This window comes from Apteryx rowi, unplaced genomic scaffold (assembly GCF_003343035.1).
Source record: "Apteryx rowi isolate R43461 unplaced genomic scaffold, aptRow1 scaffold_353, whole genome shotgun sequence".
NCBI classification, from domain to species: Eukaryota; Metazoa; Chordata; class Aves; order Apterygiformes; family Apterygidae; genus Apteryx; species Apteryx rowi.
Window position 1 is genome coordinate 634,036 of NW_020450008.1, and position 15,856 is coordinate 649,891.

A 15,856-nucleotide genomic window follows, 5' to 3' on the forward strand; every position below is an offset into this window, starting at 1 on the left:
TCTCACGCGAGCTATTAATAGTCTTAATAGTATTAATATTAAGTCTTAATAGTATTAATAACAATTAATATTTTTTATGAAAACCAAGAATGACTTATTAGTGGGTTTACTGATTGAGATATGAGTGTTTTTTTCCTGCTGTATTTTAAATTTCAGCTTGTATAATCTGAAGAAGGGAGGGAATGGGGAACTTTGTGTGTAGCCAAGATAAAGATGGACAAGGCAGCTGTGTTTTGTGTTTAAAAAACAGAGGGTTAGTTATTGGAGATTTCCTTACATAGATTTCCGTGCTCAGATCTTTAACACCACTATTCATTCAGTGTTTAAAATTTCCATACCTGTTAGGGGAAGGGACCAGAGAATCCAAAAATTTCCTGCTAATTCAAGGTCTGTTAAAGAGTTGACTGGAGAGACTTCAGTCTGAAGTTAAATATTAAGTAATGAAATAGGTTATCATAGTTACAGCAATAGGATGTTACTGTAATGACTAGAAAATTGATGATTGGAATAAAACCCATTTTCTACTTTTGAGGAGTTGCTATTATAGCGACTATATTAGGCCAGATTTCTGTAGAGATATTATTGTAATTTATAGCATGCTGCTGTAACAAAGCACAGTATCTGAGGATTTTGATAAACGCTATTCAGAATTCAGTGCTTGATGTGTTTCATGGCTCACGAGCTCCAATTTTAGTGATGCACCTAAGCACAAGTGGCCTTATAAAGAGACTAGAAACCATTATCTTCTTATCTGCTGCTTAAAAATGTAGTATTTTGGAATGTAAGAGCATAAAGAAAGCTAGCCATGTGATTTCTACAGAAAGTTGGAAAACTGAGAAAGGTTTTCCTCATGAAGTTCATGGGCACCTCAACAAAATGTAGGTTTTGTAATGTAAAAGGATCAATAGCAACAAGTTCTGACTTCTTGAAAATTTTTATATGAAAAGTATTTGCAATGTTTTACAATATTTATGTTTTATGTGTCACAACATTTATGTTTTACAAAATTACAATACTGCAATAGTACTCCCTGTTACTTACTGTAAGAGTGCTTGAGTATGGAAGATTTCCGATTTAACTATTTTGAAATTTACCAAAATCTCTGACCATTCYTATGTGTGATTTTTCCATAGATTCGTTCCCCTCTAAACATGATCAATTATCAGGAAATGTTTTATTCGTTCTGTTGCAGGTGTGGACATTGTCAGCGTCTGCAACCAACCTGGAATGATTTAGGAGATAAATACAACAACATGGAAAACCCACAGGTCTATGTTGTTAAAGTGGATTGTACTGTAGATATTCCATTGTGCTCTGAATATGGCGTCCGAGGATACCCAACGTAAGTGTAAGAGGATGTCTGCTTCTCTTACTTTTTTTGTAGTTTTCCATGATCCTTTGCCAGTTTGTTGAAGCTAACTTCTAAGCTATATTTTTTTATGGTTTTCTTTGTAGCCCTTTGGACTTCATATGTTCATTTTAAGTCTTTGTACTACACTGCCAAGTATTATATGACATATATTTCTCTCTCTCTCTCTCTCTCTCTCTCTCTCTCTCTTTCTCTCTCTCTCTTTTTCTAAGAAGCTTATTTATATCTTGAAAGATGGCTGTGTTTAAATGAAATCCAGAAGTGTTCCTCCCCCCGCCCCAAGAGCTGTTTTCTCAAGCAGTAGTACATTATACAGCACTGATATGCCAGACCTGGTGTCTGTTAATCATCTTTTTAAAAATAATTTGTTGCGTGTTCAGGTACACAGTACTGTTCACAATGAATGTATAGGTGATCTCTTAAACTTCTGAGTGAACTTGGTGCTCATAAAATGATAAATTAATAGTACCATCTAGCATAGTGGTGGGGGTGGTGTTGTGCAGACTTTTCTACATAATTTTGCTTATATTGGTCTAGCAGGAATTAATTTGGAGTTTGAATTTGTTAAACCTATCTTGTTATAAATGATATATGCCTTACTACGTCAGCTCTGGGAGAAAGAACATAATCTAGAGTATCCATGAGAGATCAGGCTGGGTAGTACTTTCGGGTTAGATACACCTACACCCTTTCTAGCTGCTAAAAGGAGCAAAAAGATTTTTTTCCACTTGTGTTGTCTTTAAAGCTTCTTGCAAAAATGGATGGGATTGTTTCAACTGCTTTACTAGTAACTCATCTTTGTAGGGATAAAGGGAAAATATTGTCTTCTGTAGCCCTTCCACAGCCTGTATTTTTTGGTTTTTCTTCCCCATGCTGACCTTGTCTAGTGTTACTGCTGTCCCCAGCAACATCCTAAATTTGACATGTACTCCTGTCTACACCGGCTTTGAGGCAGATGAGTACAACTGATTAGAAGTTGAAAATTATAAATAACAAAGCCCTCACTGGAGTACAAATTGTCCTTAAGGGCAGTTTGTGGCTTAGTTCCACTAGAAATGCTGAGAAACAATGAATTTTACAACTTTCTTTAAATATCCCCAAAAGTGAACGCTAGTCATCTTTGTGTACTTGAACTGTTTATATTGTGGTGCTGTCTTTGTAAAATAGAGAGAGTGGCACAGATTTTGAATAAGAAAAAAATGGACACGTAATTGATTTTTTTTTCTCCTTTCTAAGATCTTTGAACATCTAAGGATAGCTAGCGTTCATTTTCATCTACTTGAAAAGTACAAATAATAAGGCAGTCATCTGCTAGTTACAGAAATAAGATGAAGGAGAATTCGTGATTTCAATTTTCTTACTCTCTGAATCAGGACAAGTTTAACTAGCCTGTCTAACTTGTTCTTAAAAACCTCCAGTAAGGGAGATTTCACAACTTTCTGAGTCACAGAAGGGCTGTTGCAAGTCTAGGGTGTGTTGTTCCTTACACTGCTTTTCCAAACACATGTCGAAGAAAGGCTGCATCCCCCTTCTGCCTTCTTGAGAAGGAAACTGCTGGGATGCTGCCTGCTGGTCCCTGCGCTTGCTAGTACAGTTGTCCCAGGGTTATCTGGTGCTGTAAAATACTCCCTCAACTGAATTAGAGAAAACTTATCCTGATTTGGATGAAATAAAGGTACAACTGGCTCTTTAAGCTAATACATTGTTTTTTTCTCATTAGTCTTCAAAAGTATTGCCATGAGGTGTATTTTAGATGTTTTTCTGCTTTATTTTTGTTGTTTCCTTCTTACTATAAAGTTGCACTTTTTCTCAAAAATTTTGACCGATCATCACAAGGAGTACTTAAGAATAAATAAAATAGAAAAGACAGTAGGAACTTCTTTCTCTTTTGAATGCATTTGCATTATGTGGTTTTGCAGTACTTTCATATGTTCATTTTTTCCAACTTGCGGAATAAGAAGAGAGAGAAACATTTGAGGAGGGGGGAGAAAATGTGGTGGCAAAACCACATCTTAGCAAGGGCAACTGAGGGCTAAGTATGGATAGTAATTGAAACTAGTTTTAATTTGCTTTAAAAAATAAGACCAGATCAGGATATTGTCCCTTTGTCAAATATGCTTCCAGTTTTAACTTAATCAAATGTTTAGTAAGTTTTAAGTACTTTATAGAAAAGTTTTGATAGCAGTTATTAAATGTTACAGTCATGAAGTCCTAAGATCCCTACAAGCAATACTTATCTCCTTGTCCTAGTCACCTGTTTCAGAGTGTTTTTAATCAGTTTAATACCATGTGAAAAGTCATATATTTCAAGAGTAATCTTGGAACGAAACTGAAAAAGAAATTCCTGAGGATACCAGTTTTAGATTTTTTCCCTTGGGAGTGGAGAGGGGAGAACAAAACAAAATTGATGGTTTTTGGCCAGCCGAAATAGGATACGTAGGCATAAAGAATAATTAACCTCAGAAATAGAATCTGCARTGTTTTATTTGCGCATGCTTACTGATCAAAATAATTAAAATATTTTGATTTTTAATGTGGTATTTCTGTCCGTTATTTTTAAAATCCCCTTTAAAAGTTTATATGGGAATGAAAGAGGTGTCCTTATGACCCTTAAAGTTGAGAGAGAGGCCTGATGCTAATGTTAATAATCTGGAGAGGTCTTACTGTAGTTTAAGCTGAATTGCTGTGAATTAGCAAAGCGTTTTAACTTCCTGAGAATATTCCATGTGTGAAAATTTTTACCTCACTCTTTTCTACATTTTGATATTTTAGCCTAAAACTGCTTAAACCAGAACAAGAACCTCTGAAATACCAAGGTCCTAGAGACTTCCAGGCATTGGAAAACTGGATGTTGGAGAAACTAAATGAAGAACCAGCTGTAAGTTAAAAGGAAATAGGAAAAGGAAATATTTCTTTCTGCAGACTTGCTGCTCTGTCATTTATGTAGGTTAGGTTTCACTTTCCAGCAGGAAATCTGCTCCTGAGAATAAAGTTCAGATGGCAGTAACAGTATGGAACAGTTTCCAAATAAGTCAGAATAGTAATTAAAACTGACATCCTATGACGTGCCCTTTGTTTCCTGTATTTAAAACTGTGGTTCATAATGCCGTTTTTAATCAAGTATTAGCATTTTCATGTTTTAAGATAGAATTTTTTTGTGTCCATTCAGTTGACACCTGGAGGCTATAATGTTTTCAGAGTAAGAGAATTGATTTAGTTATAATATAGTATAAATTGCATTTGTGTGGGTCTTGGCATCCTGTGTTGTTATGAGGAAGTTTATCTTTAGCTCAGTTAATAGCTGATAATTTTGTAGCCTAAAGAAGTTGTTTAAAATAATCAGTCAAGTAAGTTTACCTAGCATCATTACTAGGGAAACCATTGAGTTTAGGGGTAGCACTCAAATAGGTCAGCCAAGCCTTGCCTACAATTAAATTTAAAATTGCTTTTTCTAATCAGGACAAAGCTAAAGTGATTGTTAATCACAGTTAGAACATGATTATATTTAAATAAGCTCCATGTTATGTTATTTTTAATAATTAAACATTAGATGCTAACCTATTTTAAGAAATGTACTTTGAATTTTTTTTTGTTTATTTCCAACTAGTATTGAGTAAATAGCCATTCCCTTTAGCTAAAGTGCAATGTGTTTGCTGCAACTTACATATAAAGTGTTTGCTCCTTTTCCATTGTTGCTGATTTCATTGGACCATTAGGTCCCTCCTCCCTGCATTAGGGGAGCAGAAAACAGCTTTCTCACCATCTATTTTTAAATAGCCAAAAGACCACTGAAACTGGTGTGATGGCAGACGTGGCTGATCCGTGAAGCTGCGGAGGAAAACTGTTATGCAGTCTAAGTGTATGAAAATATGGTAATGTTATGAAAGTTAGAGCAGTTGCTGTGCATTGTGACTGTATTGCAGCATGGTGAGAGAATTATTTCAGTGACTGTGATAGCTGTTTTCCATGTCACATTTTGCATTCAAGTAATTGTTAGGAAATATTTGATAATCTAAATTAAGCAAAATTAGGAGGACACAGTTTTAGGAATTTGAAATTGCAGAGTATAGGGTTAACAACAGTGCCACAGAATGGCATGATACAGGAATCAAATATTGTGTATTTACTGTATGAGACAAATATAAATTAATTTTTCTCATGAATAGGATCTAGARTCTGATGTGGAACCACCAAAAGCACCTGAACCTAAGCAGGGACTGTATGAACTCTCAGCAGACAATTTCAAGATACACATAGCAGAAGGTAACTATTTTTTTCATAAGCAAGACAGACCTGCTTACAGAGAATTCAGTATTGAGAAGTCTGCAACAGAAATGTTAGTTTTAAAGGTACCTCCTACTTTCTTCTCCAATAATGCATATTGAAAGAGGATGAAATGACACATTGTATAAGATGCACTAGTTTCATTACATATTGCATACCATGAGAAAGTTTAAGAACAGTAATCCAGTAAGAAAATAGTAGCATTAGGGCCCCTAATCACATGTAAGAAGAAGCAAGTGAGCTTGCTTGACTAACCTCTCTCTCTTCTGTGAGCTCCTCTCTCAGTCGCATTCTTGCCACACACCAAGCGTTCTTGCAAGTCCCATTTCCTCTTTTCCTAGGTTTTGACTTGTTCATACTCCCAAGCTGCTTTTCTAGCTAAATATAACCCCCTGCCCCCTTCCTACCTCACCCCAGTCTGGATCCTTATTTGATATTGTTTAGCCTCCTTCCTCCAGAATTTAATGTGGGCAAAACACCTTGCTTCATTTTGGCCATTTCTGAAAATGCTTTGTCTGGAAGCTTTAAAAAATAAGCCCAAATGTGATACCTAACATGGGAAATTTCACCCCCACGCAGTGGGTCTTTTAAAGAAATGAGCAAGATCTTACAGTACAAATTTTTGGGCTACCATAATAACAAGTGGGTGTACTGTCTCCATCTTTTTGCTTAACAGCAAAGGCCAGACTAAGTTAACTGTCTGTGCCCATGTGATAGCATGAGTAAGATGGATACTAGAACTTCTTAAAGTAACTATCAATTAATTAGAAATATTTCTAAGTGTAAAAGTGCATTTTGTGCCGCTAACTTAAAATTTACCTGTATATGTGGCTTAACACTGAATTACATCAGAATTCTTCATGAATTCTTCCCTGAGCCTTCAGGGACACACTGAGCATTAAACAACAATAAGCACTATTTTCCCAGTCTGTAAATTTAAGTTTAGTGCATGTGTGAATGTCTTAAGCTGTAGCCATTGGCATTTGTACGTACATGGAAGAGGTGGTCTTACTGTCGTATTTTATGGTTGAGCAGGTTTATGATCATCTGTAAAGCTGTTGTCCTCTCTTGACTTCTGTCACAAGAAATTCAGTGCTTAAATTTAGCAATAGGCTTAGCAGTTCCAGTTGGATTGTTGACTTTTGTTCTTAATCAGTTTCCCTTTACCTTTTCGGTGCTCYAGGGCTATTTTTCTGTCAGGGAGGAGCCCAGAGCATGTGATATAAAATAGTTACTTCTGACTAGGTGTTCCCATTATTCATGGGAAATTTCATTTTGCAATTTACTTCGCCAAAGCGAAGTAACTCAATGAGCTTGAAAGTGTTCCTGGTGCAGATTAGGCAAGTTAGAGTTCACTACTATTGCAGTTCACATTTCCTAGTTATTTTGTGGCGTCTTTCCTCTGACTTTCTTCTGTGAACAAGCCCTCAAACTAGAATGAAATTCTAGTAATATCTGTCCCAAAGCAGTCTTCAAAGGATTGCAGCTAATGCTTTTAAAAAGAGCTTTCTCCCAAGTGCTGGTGTTTCCTTCAAATGCATTTTTTTGTTTGTTTTAATTACGTTCATTTTTATATTGTATTAATAGAGCATTGCCTTGATATGTACAAAAGCATGCAGCATCTTGAATTAATAGTAATCTTAACTGAAGGAAATTACATATTCTGGTATTCTTCAATTAAGTTTATGCTTTTAAACTAAGCATTAGTATGAGATAGTAAATTTTTGTGGTGTTCCATAGAGAGGAGAGTCCATATTAGCGACAGCCGTTTCTGAATAGTTAACATGAAAATACAAAGAGCAGGGCAGAAGAGGAGAGCTATAAGCTAAACAAAATTATTTGCATGGCTCAGAGACTTGATGCAGTGATGTTTGCTTAGAAATGTTTAAGTTGAAGTCTAATATTTACATTGATTAATGCTGTTATAAATTYGTAGTCCTTTGTGGTTCTTTCTACTGTGTAATTGTGCAAGTGATTGACTTGGTAGAATTCAAAATTCTAGCAACTGGTTAGGTTAAAAATATGATAGTTTTAATAATTCATTTGTTGGCTTGAGGTTGTGAAGCTGTTCAGAAATTCAAGGAAATTGGGAACACTGTGGTACTGCGTACAATATTGAAAACGTAATTGCTTAAGTATTCTCTCCTTGCCTTTAGTCCTCCTATCTGTAACCCAGGAAATAAATTGCAGTCTGTGATTACTATCTAGTCTTTTAATTGTAGGCAAATTCATTCCAAATAAGTTGGATCTAATCTTTTTTTTTTTTTTTCTGACTTCTAAGGTAATCACTTTGTCAAATTCTTTGCCCCTTGGTGTGGTCACTGCAAGGCTTTGGCCCCAACGTGGGAACAGCTGGCTCTAGCATTYGAAAATTCGGAAGCTGTCAAGATTGGCAAGGTTGGTGAAGTGCTTTCTTCCTTAATCTGTTTTGTGTGAATGAATGTTTCAGCCAAGTATCATGCTACTCATTCTGTGCTCTGCAAATAACAATTCTGTTTTGTTTGTCACTTAGTAAACCATTTTACCTTTGTACTTCCTATTTTAACTTTCAGATGGCTTTTTTTTTTCTTGCATATCCAATAGACTTAGTTCACTTTATTTTGAAGAGATGGCTAATTTGTTACAACTGACAGGACCTCCCCTTTTTTAAGCAGGGACTTGACAGAAATGTTGAACACAGCTCCCTGTGTTTCAGAGATGTAAAGGAGTAAGTCAGGTACTTTGGATGATGGGAGTAATATTTTGAGATTTGCCTTTTATTATGCTTCCCCTTTGTCAAAACTTGATAGACTTCAGTATTTATTTTGAGTGGGAAAGTGACTTATACTAATTTGCTGTTTACAGCACTGGATTTCTTTTTAGACCTATAGGGCCTAATGATGAGTTATTTCTCTCTCTTTTTTTTTTTTTTTTTTTTTCCCCCCCCCCCCCCCATAGAGCTTTCTAAAGGTTTCAGGTGGTCTTCCACCTTAAGAACTGGTATCTTGTCCTGCTTTACTATTTCCCTTAGGGATGATAACCAGATTCTGTGGTGTATTTACCATGGGAGCTTGTTACTTGTACGTGGAGTGACTCCTATGCAGAGGTATGGAGGTGGTCCTGCAATTGCAGTTACTCACTTTATTTGCTGATCCATACCTAAGTCCAGGTGGCTAATGATGTGAATCCCTGTGTATTTGCCAACAGTGGAAAACCTACTGGGCCCAAGTTCCATATCCTTAAGCCTTCGGATTGGCTCTGCTAATCTGAAAGACAGTATAACAGTTAGCAATGCAGAGGGACAAAAAAGCTGCAGTCTTCCCTGCCTCTGCCCTCATAGCACTTTCAGCTGTTATTGGGGGTGATGAGCTTTACTGCTTTTTTCTATGAAATGCTTTTTGAAAGTCCTTTAACTCAGATACACTGTAGAGGTACAGAGCAGGTCTGAGTGGTTAAACTTTGGAGAGGAACATGCATCATTTTGAAACCTGGTGTATATAAAATTAGACTTTTTTCAGAGAAAACACATCAGAGGATATTGCTCCTTTGATATTGTTTGTACCAAATGTTGCATGTGCTGATTTACTTTCTGAGAATCTGGAATGCTTGCTGTATGATAAAATCATTGCTTAGCTTACGTATCTTCTTTGAGACTATCATTCTCTGTTATCCAGAGAAATATAAACCAAAAATTTCCAAAATCTGTGTTTTATTCAGTTGTTTGTCATGTTCAAGCATTGCACAGTTACTGTTATTGATATTTGCTATTTAATAAAGCCACTAAGATTTGTCCCAATGCCTAGTCAATTTTGTTAACTGTATACATTATGAAGCTAGTTGAAACATGTCTTCACTAAGATTGTAAGTCTGTAAGTAAACAGGAAACACAACTGTTTCTAAGAAGGTTGAATGATGACCTTCATGTAATCTGGGGGAAAAGCATCCTAATAGCAATGCTGTCTACTGGCAGGATTCCGTGTAATCTTTGGAATTGATCTACAGTGATCTGGAGCAAAATGTTTCTAATGTAAAATTCAAAATCCAAGTGCTCTGTTGAGCAAAGGCTCCCTTGCTTCAGTTACCTTTTTTCTTTACTTTGAAAAAGATTATAAACTGGTGACTTTATAGATTAGTATATGGAAAATCAGAACTGAATGTTGCATGCACTTGGAATTTTCCTTGGAGTAAAGTTAACTTAAGAGCTGTTGACATGTCTTCTGATTTTAAAGAGTGGTCTTATTTGTAAAAGAAAAGAAAGTGGGTGAGCCAATAAATCTTCACTTTGAAGCTCTCTCATATTAGCATTTTGTGTCTTATTGTCCATGTAGTGATTTTATTCACTGAAAATACCAACACTTATTTTAATTGGTGTATTTAATTATGTCTTCAGTGTTTTTTGCTACTGTTTCTACTTCCTTCTAYCCATGTCATGTCCGTGATCTCCCACCCCCCAAAACAAACACACACAGCTTCCCAATTAGACAACAAACCACTCTTTGGAAGGCAGACATAATAGTTCTCAAGACAGTACTTGATACTGACTTTTGACAAGACGTGCATTGCTTGCTCCTGTATTTTTCTGAGATTTTAAACTTAAGGGAAGGTATGATGTTTGTGGTCTGTTTATTTTATGCACTAAATGATTTATAATTCTTTTCAATATTTAGGTCGATTGTACCCAGCATTACGAAGTCTGTTCTGAAAACCAAGTTCGTGGCTATCCCACTCTGCTCTGGTTTAGGGATGGTGAAAAGGTGAGTCTGCAAGCTCCCCAGAAGGTCAGACCATTTTTTTCCTGAATTAAGATGGTAGTTGGGTTGTACTTGCATACTAGGAGAAAAGATGAAGTGGGCTTATATGAAAGTCTTGTGAGAACGTTTGAAGATATTGGAGGTTCAGTCTGGTACTGGAAGAGGTTTCCTTGATCCACATTTATCCACAAAATTTAGAGCCTGTTGATGTTTGTGGTCTGCAAATACCCATAAGGTATTCATAAATCTATAAGCAGTATCTTCAAGTACGCTACCATATGAGCGAGTTCTGGGTATACTGGGTATACTTTATCTGAACACCTTACCTCCTATGGAACACAAACAAAATATATGAAATAGAAATAATAAAAGGTTATGTAATGTTCCACAGTGTGTATCTGAAGGTTCACAGCTGTAAGTGGTGCCTATCTGCTGATGTCTGAGAATGCAAGTTCATATTACAAATATGAGCATTTGCTGTGACACTGGGAGAGTACTGTGCCCCCAGCGGACCTTTTTCCTTGTAGCAATTCAAAGAATTACAATATTCTGAAGAAGAGTTTGGGGGAAGTAAAATATTTAAAATACCRCATTCATGAACAGCAGCAAAAAAAATTCTAAATAGTAGTGTTGTTTATCATATATTTCACATTTTTAAGATACTTTAAATCTATTAAAGTAAATGGATTTTAAAAATAGTCCTGCAAGCAGAGAACCCATGACTCTTCTTTTAGCTCTTACACACTAAGATCCAGGGGGGGTTGTTTTCTTGCCACATTCATCTTGCATTTGTTTTTGCACAGCTACAGTACAAGACCTCTAAGGTTTGCCACTCAGTCCAGTTTAGTGGCTGTTGGTTGGGGCACTGCAGCTTGTTTCCCCTCTTCTGAGGCAGCTGTTCTAACTGCTTGGAGATCAGATAAAACGTTTGCTTCTTTTTATCCCAGATCTGCTTCTAAAAAGAAAGTGACTAAGTGCATGCAAACATGTGTGATGTTTGGTATGAGCACACCTGTAAGATCAGGCAGCCCAGGCAACTTTAATGAAGAAGCATCTAGTCTTTTGTATCCCAACATGATTCATATAGAAGATAAGGGACCTTGTTACTGCTTAACCAGCTGTGCCTGGCACATGTCAGAAGCAGAACTTGAACCTACAAGAGAGTGCTCAGGTCAGACGGGGTGGCACATCCAGAGTTAGAGGTATTTTCAGTTAGGTAAACTTCCATCTGTATAGGGATTGGATTTGAAGAACAGAAATGTTCTGGTACTCCAGAATGGCCTGTTCAGCTACTTTGTGCTGCTCTCTTCAGATGCTGTACTAAGAGGGATTTTTCAGATAGCCACAGATGGCAACACATTTTGCCAGAACCGTAAGATCTTGATGTAGAAAAGTTAGCTGTGCATTTTTGTGACAAGCCAGATCAGTATTTTTTGGACCCTTTGCCAATTATTGAAGTTTAACTTGCTCTGAGTTATTTGAATCAAGAATGCGGTGAAAGAAAAAAGTCACCACTGCTGTGTTTGGTAAGGATGAATCTCAGCCATTAGTCTGAGCAGTATATTTCTGTTGACATCAAACTGGCTTTTCTTTATTGGCAGTGTGGTATTCCTTGGTGACATACTGCCATCAGAATCACATGTTCCTCCATGGACTGGTACAATATATTTAAAAAAAGAAAACACAAAAAAAACCAACAACTTTCCAGTAGTCTGACCCAGAAATTCCTGGAAATCTCTCTAGCTACTATTGTACTGTTCATTAAGAAGGGGAGGAGAAGGACCGCCTCAGCCATCCAGCATTGTTGTCTGTAATTCCATCACTCCGTTGTCATAATTGAAACCTGGCCTCACACCATCTGTGTCGGTTAGAGGTAGTAGAAACCCATGGAAGAAAGGAAGGGCATTGACCCTGCTTTGCTGAAATGGATGCAAACAAGCAGGTACAGGCTTCTTATGTGATTTTAAGTTAACTCCTCTGTGATTTAGACCCATCGTGGGGAAKATGGCTATATTCATAAGTAACATATGAATAATAAAAGAAGGAAGATCTGTAGAAAGAGTTCTGAAGATAGAGGAAATAGCTGAAGAGGTGTATCTGTTCTTCATTCTGATATATGGAAGTTTGTATGCTGTTTTTTTAATAGCTGTTCCTCATCTGAGAGACTTCAGGATGTATCTTGCAGCCCACACCTCATGGGACTGAAATTCGAATTGTATCCAAAGTGGATGTTTAGTGTCTTCAAAGAGATCATCACTCTCTTGAACAGAGAAATTGATGATCGTTCTCACCGAGATAGCCAAGGGTAATCATGCATGAGTCAGTGTGGAGATGGAAGGCAATGGTTTTGAGACTATAAACTGTTCAAAGGGATTCTGATTTCTTGTCCTCTGGAATCATGTAAATATCTGAGATAGGGGGAAGCATCTGAGGCAAACTGTGGCTTCTAAAAGATCTAGTTGGTTGAAGGCTTTATGTGCAGGTTCGGAAGTGTGACTTAACTTTCAGCACAGAGTGATCCTGTTGGCGTTGTCTGCCCCACAGCAAATGCTTGTTCTTTGTTGCTCCCAGGTGAACTTACACATCTAGAGAGTGTTGCCTTACTGTATGGACATGGGTTTTCCAAGGATATATGACAAATGTATGGACCAGAGGAACGATTGTGTAGTTGGGTGACATGCATGTCAGTCTTTCAGCCCTGTCAAAGCACTGAACAGAGCTCTCATGGTAACAGGAGACCACCAAACAGCAATTCATTACTCTTTGCTGTAGCTTTAGGTTCACAAAAACAGAACCTTGAAAATTTGGCCTAAAGTGAGAGGTGAAGACCAAAATGAGAATGCTTTGCTTCTAGATACTCACCTCTAAAGTATCTTTCATTTAAAGGAAATTTTAGATTGCTGCTTTTTGGTACAGAAGAACCTATGGCAAATCCTGAAGAGCTGGAATGAATGGAATGCCACAGAGAGGTTTAAAGACTAGTTAATCATATTTATTATGAATATGTATACACTTGGCAATTTTACATTTTTCTGATAATTATTTGCTAAATTAACTATATATACACACTTGCATAAACTATTTGATCATTGTAGGGTGACCAGTACAAAGGAAAGAGGGACTTCGATTCCTTAAAGGAATATATGGACTCCCAACTGCAGAGCTCTCGGACAGAGCCACCAGCAGATAAACCCACTGAAGCTCCACAGCTGCCCGCAGAACCCACCCAGGCTGAGGTAGGTGTTCCTGCGCTCTGCGGCTGTATTAAAGTGTTCAAACTGTTTCAGCAGCCTGTCCCCATCTTCCATGTGTTGTTTACATCTTTGATAGCTCGACAGTTTCTAAAGGTAAACTACCAAATATTTTCCTGATTACTTTTAGCAAATAATGAGTGGAATCAGATCATAAATCTTAGTGATACTTTTTTACTGACCTGAAGAGCTGGAAAATGTAAAAGAAAAAATCTGCCTCTTGTTTAATGGTTTTAATTGGTTGTTTAGATAGAGTGGCATAAATGTGGCCTTTTCAGTCCACTGAACTGTGTCACCTTAATCCATACGACAGCGTAATTCATTGCTATGGAGATGAACGTTACTTGCAAGATTCTGACTTAAACCAAGGAAGATGGCACATACCTGATTACCCAGTGTAAAAAAAAAAAAAATCCTAAACTTACAGACTTATCTTCAGAAATGACAAACAACCAAAAATTATGTAGACTGTTTTAAATGTGTCAGGGTAAGGTGCATTGTGGCAGTAACACTCCCCAGGTTTAGAGGCTTGTTCTAATCACATTTGTAGGAGCTATGGGGACTGAATATTGCTGAGGAATAGTTTTTAAACATAAAGTGTTATCAAGTCTGGAAAACACATTTCCTCTGCCCAGAAAATAATGGATGGTGATTTATACTCCCTCATAATGTAAAATGAACTTATATTAGCATAAATACAGTTTATATGCAGCTTCTCATAAGAGAATATTACCTTTCCCTTTTGACTTTTCCAGTTGGGTTACTCATCTTATATAAAATGACTTAGAAAAAGTGATGTTAGGTTTCCAGTTTTCATGCCCCTCAAAAAGTAATTTTTTTAATTAACCTCATATTTGGAAGACATGCTTGTGCTAGTACAATGCAGAGGGTAGTTGTTGTTCTTTCTGTTTTTAGAGATATAGCATAAACCACATGTGCTATAAATTCCCATTTATGCCTTGATTGCACCAGCACACACAGAAACAGGAAAGGATCGTGGGGGGATTTTTGTAAAATTATATTAGATACAGTGAAGGAGTAAACGTAGGTCTTTGCAACTTTACATCCCAGCTTTGGATGCCGCCATGTTTTGGTTCCTTATCTTCAGACACCTTTGTTCTGGTTTTTGTGAGTTTTGCAACAAGAGGCTAGCCCATGTAGCCAGCAAATACTGACTTTATTTACCATCAGCAGTCCACAACTGGTTCCATGGGCAGCAAAAACAATGACTCGAAATGTGTCTCCAGTGATGAACCTCTCTGTGGATTCCCCCATGTCTAATAAGGGCCAAGTACATGGCAATCTTTTTCAATAAAGTTGTAGGAACTCTTATATCTGAGACTTATACTGTTCTGTCAAACAACACTGAAATTAGTCAAAAATGACTCAGAAGTATTAGGGGAGAGTGACTGGCAGATGCTCAGATTGATTGCATAAACTGTCTTTTCTTAAGAAAAGAGGATAGGTAGTTCATAGTGCTATTCTGATAGTAATCTACAGATCTTTAAAATGTGTTTTTTAATGTGGATCATGGGGAGGACCCTATTTATGGAGCTTTCAGACTTGATATCTTAGACTGTAAATGATGTTTAGAACATCTGTTTTGATTACCCATTTAGGAATTTCAGAACAGAAGAATATGTATTTACTGATCACTTTTGCTTCACTTAATGATTTGTAATTTCTTCATTTAATAATTAGAAAGTAATTTCTGACTTTGAAATAAATTTTTAGAGGGAATAATACTTCATCTTAATAGAAAAGTTTAATTTCATTAGCTCACAATCATTAACTGTAGACGCTTAAACCAGTATTTCTAATCTGTAATTTTGAATCTCCTTTTGGCTTCTCTTCTTAATCATCTTACTGCAATAAATGATAATAAATGTCAATAAAAAAAGATAAATGATAATATTAGCAGTTGCTCTCTTTTTTTCCCCCTTCTATCTGAATCTGAAGCTGTTTATAAACAAGAGGGTTTTCTTTTTATTTGAATCCTTCCCATCCTTAACAGCCTTGCACAAAAATGAAGTGTTACTGTACTGTGCTCTCATACAATGTATGTGACTGTAAGCAACATGCTGTCCCCCCTTCACTCCCATATCATTGCTCCTTACATTAAGAGGAGTAAGAATTATTCAGGATGTCCATGTGAGTGTGGTGTGATGATGTTCCTTTTGACAGGCATTTATCTACATCTTTCTGAGGGAAGAAAGCAGCTG

The 15,856-nt window shown here is 36.8% G+C and overlaps 1 protein-coding gene across 4 annotated transcripts in view; it reads left to right on the plus strand.

Annotated features, from left to right (window-relative positions):
• TXNDC5 (thioredoxin domain containing 5) overlaps positions 1 to 15,856 on the plus strand; it is an 80,400-nt gene that overhangs the window by 58,881 nt on the left and 5,663 nt on the right. For all 4 annotated transcript variants that reach the window (XM_026072847.1, XM_026072846.1, XM_026072850.1 and 1 more), the window contains 6 exons: positions 1,193 to 1,342; positions 4,142 to 4,247; positions 5,536 to 5,632; positions 7,935 to 8,050; positions 10,300 to 10,386; positions 13,479 to 13,619. In XM_026072847.1, coding sequence (XP_025928632.1) covers positions 1,193 to 1,342; positions 4,142 to 4,247; positions 5,536 to 5,632; positions 7,935 to 8,050; positions 10,300 to 10,386; positions 13,479 to 13,619 — 697 coding nt within the window. The remainder of the gene's footprint in view (positions 1 to 1,192; positions 1,343 to 4,141; positions 4,248 to 5,535; positions 5,633 to 7,934; positions 8,051 to 10,299; positions 10,387 to 13,478; positions 13,620 to 15,856) is intronic.